Source organism: Pelobates fuscus, chromosome 10 (genome assembly GCF_036172605.1).
Source record: "Pelobates fuscus isolate aPelFus1 chromosome 10, aPelFus1.pri, whole genome shotgun sequence".
Classification (NCBI taxonomy): Eukaryota; Metazoa; Chordata; class Amphibia; order Anura; family Pelobatidae; genus Pelobates; species Pelobates fuscus.
In genome coordinates, this window is record NC_086326.1 from 141,969,773 (window position 1) to 141,984,147 (window position 14,375).

General features: G+C 38.6%; 1 protein-coding gene across 1 annotated transcript; it reads right to left on the bottom strand.

Annotated features, from left to right (window-relative positions):
* Positions 1–7,230: 7,230 nt before the first annotated feature.
* On the bottom strand, positions 7,231–12,025 carry LOC134574575 (oocyte zinc finger protein XlCOF8.4-like). Its single transcript, XM_063433702.1, has 5 exons — positions 11,968–12,025; positions 11,303–11,430; positions 10,309–10,497; positions 10,104–10,227; positions 7,231–9,294 (listed from the first exon to the last, which is right to left on the bottom strand). The coding sequence occupies exons 2-5, from the start codon at positions 11,378–11,380 to the stop codon at positions 8,216–8,218; spliced, it is 1,470 nt and encodes a 489-aa protein (XP_063289772.1). The 5' UTR covers positions 11,381–11,430; positions 11,968–12,025; the 3' UTR covers positions 7,231–8,215.
* Positions 12,026–14,375: the final 2,350 nt, after the last annotated feature.

The following is a 14,375-nucleotide window of genomic DNA, read 5'->3' on the forward strand; positions in this document are numbered from 1 at the left end:
GTTCCTTTTCATTATTTTGGGTATCCTAGTCCAAATAAGGGAGACAAGAAAAATATACACGGTTATATTTGTGTGTTTTTACCAACTAAATTTTGTCCTTTTTTGCGCGCAGCCAAAATAATCCTTTAAACAATTTAAACGTTTAGTATTTATCATTTACTTTAAAAAGGAGAGGGGGAAAATATAACAGCATCCATCCTGTTGAATAGTTACTCCAAGCATCATGATCACTTCATCCACTTGTTTCTCCTTTTGCAATCCTTGCCCCGGCTGTGCCACATGTGAACCGGATTGTGATGACCATTTTAATATTTAATATACTTTTTAGAGAAAACTGACCATCGCTTTAAACATTTAATACTAGTCACAGGTGGTTTTCAAAGATTTTTTTAATGGTGTTATTTTCAAAGAAGTGACAGATCCATTTTAAAGGGTTACTCTAACCAAACAAACAGTATTTTAATAAAACACTGTTTATGATTAGAGTAAACCCAGCTGGCATGTTTCCCTCCCCCAAGAAAGAGTAAAAAAGAAAGAAAAAAATTATCTTAAAGAGACACTACAGTCACCAAAACAACTTAAGCATAATGAAGCAGTTTTGGCGTATAGATAATGTCTGTGCAGTCTCACTGCTCAATTCTCTGCTGTTTCGGAGTTAAATCCCTTTGTTTAAACGGCCCTAGTCACACCTCTCTGCACATGACTTACATAGCCTTCCTAAACACTTCCTGTAAAGAGTCATCTAATGTTTACAATTCCTTTATTGCACAGCTTGCTTATTTTAGAATTTCTTATCTCCTGCTCTGTTAATAACCTGTTAGACCCTGCGGAAGCGTCCTGTATGTGATTACGGTTTAATTTACAGAGCAGGAGAAAAGTTTTAAATTAAGTTACATCTGATTGAAAATGAAACCGTTTTTGTTCATGCAGGCTGCGTCAGTCACAGCCAGGGGAGGTGTGGCTAGGGCTGCATAAACAGAAAAAAGAGTGATTTAACTCTTGAATGGCAGAGAATGAAGCAGTGAGACTGCAAGGAAACAATCTATACACTAAAACTGCTTCAGTTAGCTAAAGTTGTTTTGGTGATTATAGTTTCCCTTTAAAGTTTCCTTCAATCCGACGCCAAGGTGTTTCTGCAGTTGACATCAATCCCCCTCGCTGCAGGGAAGAGGAATGTCCAAAGACTGTGCTGAAGGGAGGACTTGGACAGGGGCTTTGCTGCTATTGGTTATCTGCTGCCAGTATGCTTTGCACAGATTGCCATCCCAGAACTGACATTTTATCTTGACATGTCCCCTATCTTGTAAGGAACATATGAGCATTATTGTCCATATCTTTGTACATTCTTCCCAGTTCAAACAGGCAAATCGATGGTTCACACCAGAGAGTAATGTAGCATAGTTTACTGGGAAAAACACATAATAAAATGGAAGCAATCAGAATGGGATGTGAGTTCTTTAGCATGTGATGGAATTAAAATGGATTCTCTCAATGGCAGCAACAGGTGTTTTACCTACATGAAAATTGTAATCTTAAAGGGACACTATAGTCAGCAGAACAACTACATCTTAATGTAGTTCTGGTGTCTATAGGCAGTACCTGCAGTCTTTTTAATGGCTTTTCTCTGAAAAGGCCGTGTTTACATTACTGTCTAGGAACAGCTCTAGTGACAGTCACTCAGACGGCCACTAGAGGTGATTCCTGTGGTAGCGCTGTACAATTTGCAGCACTGACATTCAGTGTCTACATGCTCTGCGTAGAGGAGCCGAATGTTCCACATAGAGATTCATTGATTCAATGCAGCTCTATGAGGAGAATGCTGATTGATGCTTTGGGTTGGCTGAAATCGTCAAGTTTGCTCTCGGCCAAGGTGGTGGAGCCAGCTACAAATAGACCTGCACAATGCTGGAAAAGGCCAGTAAAATCAGCTTTTACTCTACTGACAGGGTTGCTGGGGACCAAAACAGCAGTATTAGAAGTACAGTGTCAGGAATACGATAGTAATATTGTCAGGAATGTAGTGTTCCTTTAAAGTACTACTAGCATTCATACTGAATACAGGACACGTGTGCAGGAATGGCTGCACTCAGGCTGTTTGATGCATTGCTTAGACATGCACTGAATCCAATGCTTTTCTTTGAGACTATTGGACAGCTTCTGCGTCATCATGCTGTTTTTGATTATGCCAAACATGACAACCTTTCAAATGTAGTGTAGATATAGTTTTAGGCATTGTACAAAAAGAAAGAAATGGCATACGTGCACCAAAACTAGTACATCAAAGGGTTTCTCCTATCACTATGACTACTTCTGCACTTCGAAGTGCTGATGGTGGTAGGAATGTGTATGTGCAGCATCTCCGTTTAAAGCGTGCACATGTGCTCTGAGCTGATCAAGCATCTGATTGGACGTTCCGAGAGCAGCAGTGACATCAGACAGGGAGTGGAATGTAGCATGGGTGAACTTTGCCGGGTGCTGGATTCCCGGTACGTTTGATATTTATTTTTTGCAGGTTTTAACGGGATGGACTTAATTAGTAATGCCCAATCGCGGATGCTAGATAAAAAAAATAACTATTATTTAAAAAGGGTTTAAAGTTACCCTTTAAGACAGGCTCCCCCAAACTCCGGCCCTCCACATATTGCTGATGCTGAACTACAACTCCTTTGATTCTATGAAGGAAATAGGCTGACACCCAAACACTCGACAAGAAAACTTGTTTATTGAACAAGAGGCAGGATATTATTATGGTTCGGTGTTACATTAAAGCTCAACAAACACTTAAAACAAATTATATCTAAAAAAAAAAAAAGTATAGATAGAAAGTTGTCCAAATATTCCCAATAATAAATTAAGGGAAGTACCTGTAGGTGCTATACCTATTTCTTATTTAGAATGATTTCAGTGGCAAATTCAAAACTTAACACTAGGTGGCAATGTTAACACAGAAAGCACATTCTATTATAGATCAACACAAGTTTGATAGGGAATGTAAACCAATACAAGTTGCAATCTTAATACTTGACACATGGTGGCAGTATATCAACATAAATCAGGTTCAGTTTACATATATACAATGTTTCTTGATGTGACAGATACAGTAGCAGCCTTGTATTTACACACTAATTAGGTGGTTTAAATCCCAGTAATAACTGAAATAAAGAATCCGGTGGCTTTCTTGCAGATATCAATATTTTGAGAGAAACTGCATACAGTGTCCAATCTCAATCCTTCCTGGTAAAATATTTTATCACGTGTGTAAGAATTATCTAGAACCTACCCCATGGAATGACAGAACCAGCTGTTTCAGTAATTACACTTTTAGGAGAATAGGGAAAACGTAGTGGCATAGTTAAATATTGGAGGTGCCGTTGCCAAGGTGATCAAGTTAAAGGGCTGATTTACTGCTAGGACCCTGTTGCTAGAATAATTTATACACAAATTGCTCGCGACCTTTATGTGTTAGTCAGGTATCTTTTTGGACAGTTACTATAAATGTACTGGTGATACTATTGACTGTAATATTAAGGGGTGGGGGAGGAGGGGATATGTCTTAAATACACTTTTTAATAGGGATGTGCATGGGCAAAATATTCAGTTTGGTTCGGCATTCTGAAATTCAGGATTTCGGATGTTCTCTTGCAGCCACTTCGTAGATAACTCCCTAATTCCCACGGTATTAGGGAGCTATGTACCAAAAGGCTGAAAGACCTCAATTGGTCTTTCAGTCAAATTTACTAATACTAAGTAAAAAATTACTTAGTATTAGTAAATTCTGCCCCTACTCGCTATACTGCGAGTAGGGGCATATCTAGTAAACTGTTAAAAAAAAAACAACAACAAATAAAAACCAAGTGTCCCCCCCCCCCTCCAGAGCCCCCACCCATGCCCTGAGCTGCGGGTGGGGGCCCTAAATTAGAGTAAGGGGAGGACCTATTGTTCTTTCCCCCCCCCTGGCCCCCACCCCTGAATGGCCGGTGGGGGCCCTAAATACCAATATGGGGGGCCTATTGTCCTCCCCCCAGACCCCCACCCGGCTGGTGGTGGCCTTAAATACCAATATGGGGGGACCTATTGTCCTCCCCCCTGAGCAGTGGGTGGGGGCCCTAAATAAAAATGATACACAGGTGATAGGGGTCCCCAAACCCCTAGTCACCACCCTCCCCCCAAAAAAATAATAAATCCCTACCTACCCCCTCACCCTAAAAATAGTAAGGGGGAACAATAACTAAGTACCTGTAAAAAAAGAAATAAAACTTACCATTTGATGTCTTATTTTTTCTAAAATCTTATTTTTTCAGCCCCAAAAGAGGACTCAGGAGGGGGGACACTTTTGCTTTTTAAATTTTTTTACAGTGAGCAGCCACAGGCTGCTTACTGTTTACTAGACATGCCCCTAATTTTTACTTAGTATTAGTAAATTTGTCTGAAAGTCCAATTTAAGTCTTTCAGCCTTTTAGTAGATAACTCCCTAATTCCCACAGTATTAGGGAGCTATCTACTTACTCATTCCCATCCGTTGACTAGCTAAGAAACTTACATTTTTATGAACGTGTTACTTGATTGTTGTAAGTGTTGCAAATGCTTACAGCTGAATCCTGGCAATGTGTGTATACTTTTTATTTAAACTGGTATACAGTGTAACATTCTTCATTCTTCCACTGAGTATATTAGTACTTCAGCAATTCTGTGCTTCGGCTATTCGCACATTCAGCGATTCGGGACTTCGGTTCGGCAAATCCGAAATTCGGCACTTCGGCTATTTGGTAATTCGGCGCTTCGGGACTTCGGGACTTTGGAAATTCGGCGATTCAGCTATTCAGACATATGGAAGTATCTGAATGTCTGAATTGCCCGAACTTCATCGTAATTGACATTCGGAACTAAACGAATTGCACATGTCTATTTTTAAAGTGAACAATACTCAATATATTTGTGAAAAATCTTTTAAAAGCATGACAATTTCTAAGGAATGGGTGCAGGTTTACTGGTTTGACTGGAATTATAGGTTTGTTTTAAATAAGATAGAGATAAATACACAGACTTAAATAACATTTGTGAAAACTGGGCTACTGCTTTAATCCATTAACACAATTTTAGCAAATTTATGTGCAGGGTGTGAAAAGAGCTGTCACAGCAGTGGTTTTCAAGGTGACCAAGGGCAGCACTTTTCACATCCTGCACAACAGCTTAAGAAATATTCCAAAAAAATAGGTAAATAACAAGAAAGGTGTTCATCTAGTTCATTTGAACTTTTGTTTTTATTTATTTACTTTATTTTAATTTTGACTGCTGCAATTTGTCTGCTATTTCCTGCTGTGATCCGATTGGCTGATTTGCATGGAGACCACCTTGGTGTGGAGACAAGCTGTTTTTTATTTGCAACATTGTAAGTGCAATATTTGTAATAAATTGTAATACTTTTATACAATCTGCACCATCATTTCTCTTCCTTTACTTTGAGTGAGCAAAGAATATTGATCATTCTACATCAGGAGTTACATCGCTGGAAGTCCATTCCATCGCTATTATTCCCTATCAGGGGAGATACGCCTGAATTCATCTTAATTTTGTGAGTTCTCTACCACCCCCACCCTCCATATGTGTTAACCATATTACACTATATATATTTTATATTCTTTCTATAGATATCTATATCCGAATACATCTTAGATATCCAGTTTGTATTAATTTTTATTATCACTTTAGGGTGAATCACACAGTTTTTTCCTTTCCTTTTGTTTTTTTTTTCTTTTCTTTCATTATTATACTGTGAGTGTCTATAAGGGAACACTTTAAAAACCCTAGGAAATTCTGTGTAATATAGCACTACAGTTAACTCTTTGTTCTTTCTATATTATCCAAAAATATTAACTCACTTGATAGACTTAAACATGGCATCAAAAGAAATCCCAATTTCTCCTTAAAAAAAAGTATATAAAAAAACAAAAAATAAATATATAATATATATATATATATAGAGAGAGAGAGAGAGAGGTACACTTAATGAGTAAGTGTTAAACTGCTGTGGAACAAACACATAATGGCCTCAAGTCATGAACACACAGAATATCAGAAAAACCCTCGTCACTTGGGCTTAACGTACAACCATTTTATTGTTTGGATAATCTGGTTGGCAAAGAAAAACCATCAATTAAAAAAAAGAAAAAGTACATGTACAGAATAATCAAGGAAACATACAGGTTAATGCAGAGTTAACTTTTTTACAATACTGTTTTTTATCTCGATCTAGATAGAATATGTAAGACTCAAGTGTTATCTGAGTCTACGAAAGCAATGTGCCAACCCAGACAGAGTGATCCACACGCCTTTACTCTATCTTCAGAATATTCCTCATTAAAATAATAACCTACATGTTATACACGCTGTCTCTCCGAGGGGCTCTCACAGGCTTGGAAGCATAGGGATGAAGTGGTCTGAGGCTGTGGTCCTTTAGTTTTAACCCTGCAGGCTGTTTTTTTAAACTACCACTGTTATATTGCTGAGTTAAATTCACCGCTTGTGGCTGACTTCCTGGCAGCCACTCGAGGAGCTTCCTTCTCTAGACCAAGTAAAACCCATTCTGGGAATTGGAGGAGCACGGCATTTGGTATTGCATGCACACCACCAATTCTTTGCTCCAATGAATTGGAAGATACCGTAAAGATGTCAGTAGGCATTGGTACTAATCTACCATAAACGTATGAGCCTGTGATCAATATGTTGGAACAGGTATTAACCGTGTGAGGTATCGCGTTATCTTAATGAAAGGCTTTTGTTGGACAGACCTTGTCCCTTCACGTGGCAATGTAAATAAAAACAAACAACAACAAAAAAGCAACATTGCTTGAAATAGGGGATAAACACACCTGTAATGGCTGTCAGACTGAAAGGCACTAGAGGTGCTTCCTCACCGAAGGCTTTCAATTATTCCAAGCCTTCACATTCAACAACATAATGCAAAACACACATCACCAACCTCTGGGAATGCTTCTCATATACAAGGATCTGATTCACTGTAATATGAGAAGCATCCGAATGGCTGAGCAGCAAGTCCCCAATACCTCTCTACCAGAGATCAAAAGAGGTGCGTCAGGAGATGCCAGGAAGAGACGGCCTGGATGACTGTGGAGGGGTTTTTTTTTTGGGAGGGGGGAGGGGAGGAATAATCTAAATCTACTAATGCAGACTATAACGTTATAAATAAATATATTATGTTTTTAATGTTAGAACGTGCCTTTGAAAAGAGGGGATATGATAGCATAATACAAATATATTTAGGGCCAATATAAACCATTTTCTGTAAATAATTTAATTAATAGGACTATACATAGACTGGAAGAAAGGAGATTTAGTCTAAGGCAAATAAAAAGGTTCTTCTTAGTAAGAACAAAAAGGATGTGGATTTTCAAAAGGTGACTGGTTGAATTTATTCAAAAACATAATATTCAGTATGTGGGGTAACAGCTTCTTGATCCAAGGGTTGATCTGACTGGCTGTCGGGGGGCGAGAAGGATACTTTTCAAAGTTTGCTGCAAAATTTTAAAAAGTGCTTCAAACTGGATATTTTGCCTTTATTTGTATCAACAGCAGAGAGAGATGTGAAAAGGGCTTAACTTGATGGACACAAATCTTTTTTCAGATTATGCAACTATTTATAAAAGAACCTTAAACACCTATTAAAGGACCACTCAGTCACCAGAACAACTTAATCAGAAGTAACAAAAAAAGACTTTCAGCAAATGTACTGTATTACATCTACTGCATTTCCCAACTGCCACATATACTGGCGGTGTAACTAGCCCCCGGCACAAAACTGCAAATATATCTATATTTCATGCAGAAATACTGCACAGAAAGATTCCTACCACGGTGACCACATCTAAAAGCAGACGTGGACATGGTGTTTGGAGTAACCATAAGTTAGACAGGTATATGTTAAAAAAATTTTTTAGCTGTTGGGTAGCTTCACTTAACTGGTAACTGTGGAAAATTTACAATGGGATTGCAAATTTCTGTCCACAATAGTCGATTTGGACAGTTTTTGCAATGAGGCTATTTTGGTTTAAAATTTGCACATACCAACAATTCCTCACTGTTTAAGATTTAGTGCATAATAACATATTTTTCCATATTCCAAAGTCGAATGAGTTATTTCCTCTGTGATTCTTCTTCATGCTCAGAGATCCACACGTTGTTTATAAAAATCTTCCCCTCAATCAGAACACATAAATGGTTTTACAGTATTGTGAATTCTCTGATGTACAACAAGATTTGAGTTCCTACTGAATCCTTTACCACAATCAGAACACACATAGGGTTTGGCTCCTGTATGAATTCTCTCATGAGCAACAAGACTTGACTTCCGGTTGAAGCATTTCCCACATATGTGACATGAAAAAGGCTTCTCTCCTGTGTGAATTCTCTGATGACGAATAAAACATGACATGTTTATGAAGCTTTTGCCGCAGTCAGTGCATGTGTGAAGTCTTTCTCCGGTGTGGAGTCTCAAATGCATGGCTAGCTGGGATTTATTCGTACAACATTTCCTACAGAGAGGGCAAATAAGCGATTTATCTCCTGTGTGGTTCCTCTCATGTATAAAAAGGTCAGATTTATAAGAAAATCTTTTCCCACATTGAGAGCATGACAGTTTATTTCCTTTGTGTAAATTCTGATGTCTGACAAGCTCTTTTCGAAGGGTAAAACTTTCACCACACTCATAACAGTTATATATGCAGCCTGAATTGTGGGTCCTTTGTCTAGGTGTTATAACTGACGTATTGGTCAAGCCATGTGTATAAATATCAGAGTCTTGGAGATTACCTTCTTCACATGAAAAAAAAGTAGATGGATATCCTGTCTGTTCTTTAAATTCTGTAGGTGTAAACATATCATTGTCAAGACTTTCTTCTTCATATAAGTCTGGTTCCTCCTTAATAGGAGTAGTTTGATATATTGTGTATATATGCCCTGTTGGTGTATGAATGTCGGTGTCGGTGAGATCTCCTTCTTCACATGAGGCTGATCCCCCTTTAACATAGGTAGATGTAAATTCTGTCTGTGTATATTCGGTGGGTGTGCAAATGTCAGCATCTGTGAGATTTTGACCTTGATATGAGGCAGATTTCTCAGACATAGTTTGTACAGATTTGTTTTTTCTTGCTTCGTGTATTTCTGTAGGCTGTGCCTTCTGATTAGCGTTGATATCCCATTCTTCCCCCTTTACATTATTTTGTGAAGCCGATTGTGATTGAGATTTTTGCAGTGTGTTTCCAACCACAGACCCCTCTGCTGAAGAGAAATACAGATCAGTAAGATTTATTTTTTCTGACAAATTGGTCAATCAAAAAGTACAAACCAAACAAACAGTAAATTCTGCTATACCCAGAATACTCGTATAACATAAAGCACAGGTATGTTATAAACTTTTAATCAGCTGGATTGTGTCCTGTCTAAGGATTAGCGTCAAGTCTCTAATAAATTAATATTTGTTAGGCTCTCCACAGGCCAAAGCCAAGTGTAAGATAACGACGACAAGAAAATCACAGTTAACTTGCCTGTTTAGTGGTCTCCACTCAACACGTTTTACCTTATTTGTGTCATAACAGAAGAAACCTGTACAATTTCATATCAGGCTGATCCCACCCACAATAATAGTCCTGAACTTTCCTTTTGCTTGTCTGTCTTTATATTTGCAATCTTTCCTCGTGCCGGATCCGTGTGCAGCCATTTTGTTGTCCTCTGCTGTTTTCCATTTTGTGGGGTTGATTTTACTGATGGATTGTGGGTACATTTGATTGGCAACTGAAACAGACCTTTGCATTAAAGGCCGCCCATTGTCAAGTTTTGTCAAACTGACTGCTATACAGAACAAACATGTATTGTAGCTTAGGCCAAAAAGCTGTTATATAGAATCTGCTAAAAGTCATCTGTTCCATGTGTAACAAGATAAAAGCTAAGCAAGATAAAGTGCTTCAGAGGTCTGGAGTGTCTATTTATATGGTTTGGTACCTATACTTGTGACAAGGTCGTGGTCATCAGAGATCAACAATTATGTTTGCTATATACACATAAAAGATGTTCCTCAATGTTTCTCTTACCCAATGAGCTAAGGGTCTGGTGATTCTCCATCATTACGTCCTTGTAGAGATCCTTGTGTCCTTCTAGATACTCCCACTCCTCCATGGAGAAATAGACAGCGACATCCTCACACCTTATAGGAACCTGACACACACAATGATACAGTCACCATCCAGACACATCCCTTGGTTTTACTGTATAATGTCCCATTCCCAGCAGCCTCACCTCTCCAGTCAGCAGCTGGATGATCTGATTGGTCAGTTCCAGGATCTTCTGGTCATTGTTTGCCTCATTGATCAGTGAATGAGGTGGAGACACCGTGCTGGGGCTCTGGGTCCTGCAGATTCCTTCTGACACAATAGGAATGTTGTTTGGTGAGACACGCTCCCCAGGCTTTTTCACAATAAAATAGTCCTATATATTAAAATAGTAAAGTAATTAACCAGGAAATTTACTTTTTTTTTAAAAAAAAAACATTTTTGCTATTTTCACGTCAGTGGTGTAGATGATATTATTACCCAAATGAATTGTGTTTGTTTTAACAAATTTCAAAGGCTGAAATATTATGTTGCCAGGAATTATATCTACACATTTGACAACTGCATTTGAAACACTTCCACTGCCCTATTTCACGGGGCAGGAGAAAGATTAGGATTTATATTGCATATAAGATACCCCAAATGTTTTGTTACAATATTATTTATTATATACCACTGCAGGGCCAGCTGAGGAATTTACAGGTGGTTAGTAAAAGGTGGTACCTTCCAGTATAACTATTGATAAGGTTTATGAAAAAAAAAAAAAAGTAAAAACACATACAGAGTGTATGGTATTGGTAGGATGTTGAGCACCAATAGCAGACATTGAATGTAAGCAGTAGGCTGCGTGTTTTCCTGTAAACATAAAACTAGGTTTTGTTTTTTCTGGTAAAGTAGATCTCAGATTTAAGCATCCTCTGTTGTCAGGCTAGACTCGTATGAAAATAACAGAAGTATTGATCTATGGAACCAAGGCCACCAAGTAGTGGTTGCAGCCCTGCATCACCGGGCTGTCATTGTGGTAAGTAAGATTATCATTTAGCAACGTTGCTCAGATCTGCGGCTTGACGTCTGTCACGGACTCACTGAATTTCACCCTGAACACACAGCTCTCTGCAGACAAACCCCAAGACCCATAGAGGATCGCCAGTTGGTCCTGGGATAATTCCCTGTGCCCTTACCTCTCCTGTCAGCAGGTAGATGATCTGCAAGGTGAGATTCAAGATCTTCTCAGGAATATGGATTTTGTCCTTGTCCATTATCACATTTATTCCGATGTTCTTAGAATGTTCTTAGAATGGGCTGCAATCTAATTAAAATAGATTTAAAAATTACTTCCTCTCAATATCCTACTAAAATGGTAACGTGACCTCATTCACTATGCCCGTTACAGGGCTTTTCACTAAAACCTGAATTTAAAAAACACAAACTACACCTTAGATGCAATGAGTCTAAAATAGCCAAGCTGTGACTGTGGAGAATTTTTCAAAATCATCTATTTTAGCCTTAAATTTGCAATTCCAATTTCTTTCTCTAAAATTCAGTGTATAACCCAGAGTCACTCTGCAATGACCTGTATAGGCCTTTCGTTTATTTTAAACACCATAAATACATGGATTCTGCAGATTACCACTGTGCACTTTGATGTCCTGCCACACAGAATGCAGAATTCACAGACATCCATGACAACATGTGTGACATGTCATGATTCCCTTTTATTCCAGAAGTTTGGTCCTTAAGGGGTTAAACAAATAAAAGCCTGAGTGTTCTAACCCATGGAGAGCCCTGAAGAATGCATTTATTATAAACACAGCTGAAGAAATAAACAGGAAGATAAAGCACTGACCGAAACAGCATGTGAATCACTGGGAAGCCTGCATCTAGCTTCACTTCCTGGATCTGCGTTCCAAACCTCGGAATGGCATTGAGATGTGACGAAAGACAAGGCGAGTTCAAAGCAAAAGAGTGAAAGTGGCTAGAGCCATCATGATGGAGTCAGCTACATAGGTTATATTGGATGTGAGCTACGAGAAAATGGCTGCTGTGCTTTGTAGATCATTGCACCCTCTCTAGTGTTTAGTACAGCACTGAAAGGAGAATGACTTTATCAGGTTTTGTTTTCACTATACAGTGTATTTTGATCAATTAAAAACACAATTGTAAAATGTCTTAATTTAAGTATACTTTATATTTTGTTTCACAAGTAAACTAATTTGCTGATACACAGTTACCATACTTAAATATGAAATTAGATGAAACATGGTTACAGAGGGCTTGCAGTCCAGTGCATTTCCCATGGATTATAGTAATCACGGCTGACATTAGTATATGGATATTTATTTTTATTTTTTTAAAGACTGGTTTGTAATGAAATATATATTTACTGGTCCTTAACCTCTTAAGGACAGAGCTTCAGAAGCTTGTCTTTCACTTAATGACACAAGCAATTTTTGCATTTTTTTGCTGTTTGCGTTCAACTGCAATTTGCATTTTACTAATTTATTGCACCAGTATGTCTGTCTGTGTGTGTGTCAGTATGCCTGTGTGTGTCAGCATGCCTGTGTGTGTGTGTGTGTCAATACTTCTGTCAGTGTGTGTCAGCATGTCTGTGTGTGTGTCAGCATTTCTGTCTGTGTGTGTGTCAGTATGACTGTGTGTGTGTCAGTATTTCTGTCTCTGTGTGTGTCAGTATGTCTATGTGTGTGTGTGTCAGTATTTCTGTCAGTGTATGTGTCTGTGTATGTGTGTGTGTTAGTATGTCTGTCTGTGTGTGTCAGTATGTCTGTGTGTATGTCAGTATGCCTGTGTGTGTCACTGTGTCTGTGTGTATGTCAGTATGCGTGTGTGTATCAGCATGTCTGTGTGTGTGTCAATACGTCTGTCAGTGTATGTGTCTGTATGTGTGTCAGTGTATGTGTCTGTGTGTGTATGTATGTGCGTCTGTGTGTGTGTCAGTATGTCTGAATGTGTGTCAATATGTCTGCCAGTATATATTTGTGTGTCAGTGTATGTGTGTGTCAGTATATATCTGTGAATGTTTTAATATGTCTGTGTGTGTGTGTATGTGTCAATATGTCAGTGTGATTGGGGGTTGGGCGTAATTGGGGGGTTGGTGGATTGAGAGGGTCGCAGGGCCGTGGGGGCCCAACAAAATTCTTTGCCCAGGGTCCTATTCATATTAAAGACGGCCCTGTATATAGGAGACCTGTCCTTGTCAGTATTCACAGTAGAATTTTGAGAGACGGATTTAATGAGCCTATGCTTCCATTTGGCGGATTATAACAGTTTGACTGTTCAAAAAAACCCCACAAAGGCCTACCATTTGTAAAAGTAGACACTCCAGGGTATCTCATAAGGTGCATATTGTGCCTTAGCATGCCCCCATTTTTTTACCATTACATGCCAAAGTATGTGGTAAAAAATAATTTTGTGCATTTTTTACATACGGATTGCATTTTTGCTGGGCATTTTGTATATTTCATATGTGCCACTAAGTTCAAACCTCCCAAATTATGCTCAGCTAAGTCTTCTGAGTAAAAGGACACCCCCATTGTATGTCTATGGCACTATTTCGTGAAGCTACAGTGCCATACAGGAGACCTGTCCTTTTCAGTATTCACAGTAGAATTTTGAGAGACGGATTTAATGAGCCTATGCTTCCATTTGGGGTATTATAACAGTTTGACTGTTCAAAAAAAAAACCACAAAGGCCTACCATTTGTAAAAGTAGACACTCCAGGGTATATCATAAGGTGCATATTGTGCCTTAGCATGCCCCCATTTTTTCACCAATATATGCCAAAGTATGTGGTAAATAATAATTTGGGGCATTTTTTTTACATACGGATTGCATTTTTGCTGGGCATTTTGTATATTTCATATGTGCCACTAAGGTTTCAAAACCTCCAAATTATGCTCAGCTAAGTCTTCTGAGTAAAAAAACATCACCAATGAATGTCTTTGGCACTATTTTGTGAAGCTACAGTGCCATATTGGAGACCAAGCCATATCAGTTTTTACAGAACTTTGGATTTTGACACTGGGCCTATGTGCAATTTCCAAGCATCTTCGCAGGTTTTAAATTCAAACTACCCCACAAAGGCCTACCATTTCTTAAAGTAGACACCCCAGGGTATTTCAAAAGGCATATTTTGAACCTTAGCGTGGGATCATTTTTCCGCTAGCTTGTACCAGGTGTAGTGGTAATAAGCGTTTTTTCTGCCTTTTTGACACACAAAGTGAGTTTGCACAGTA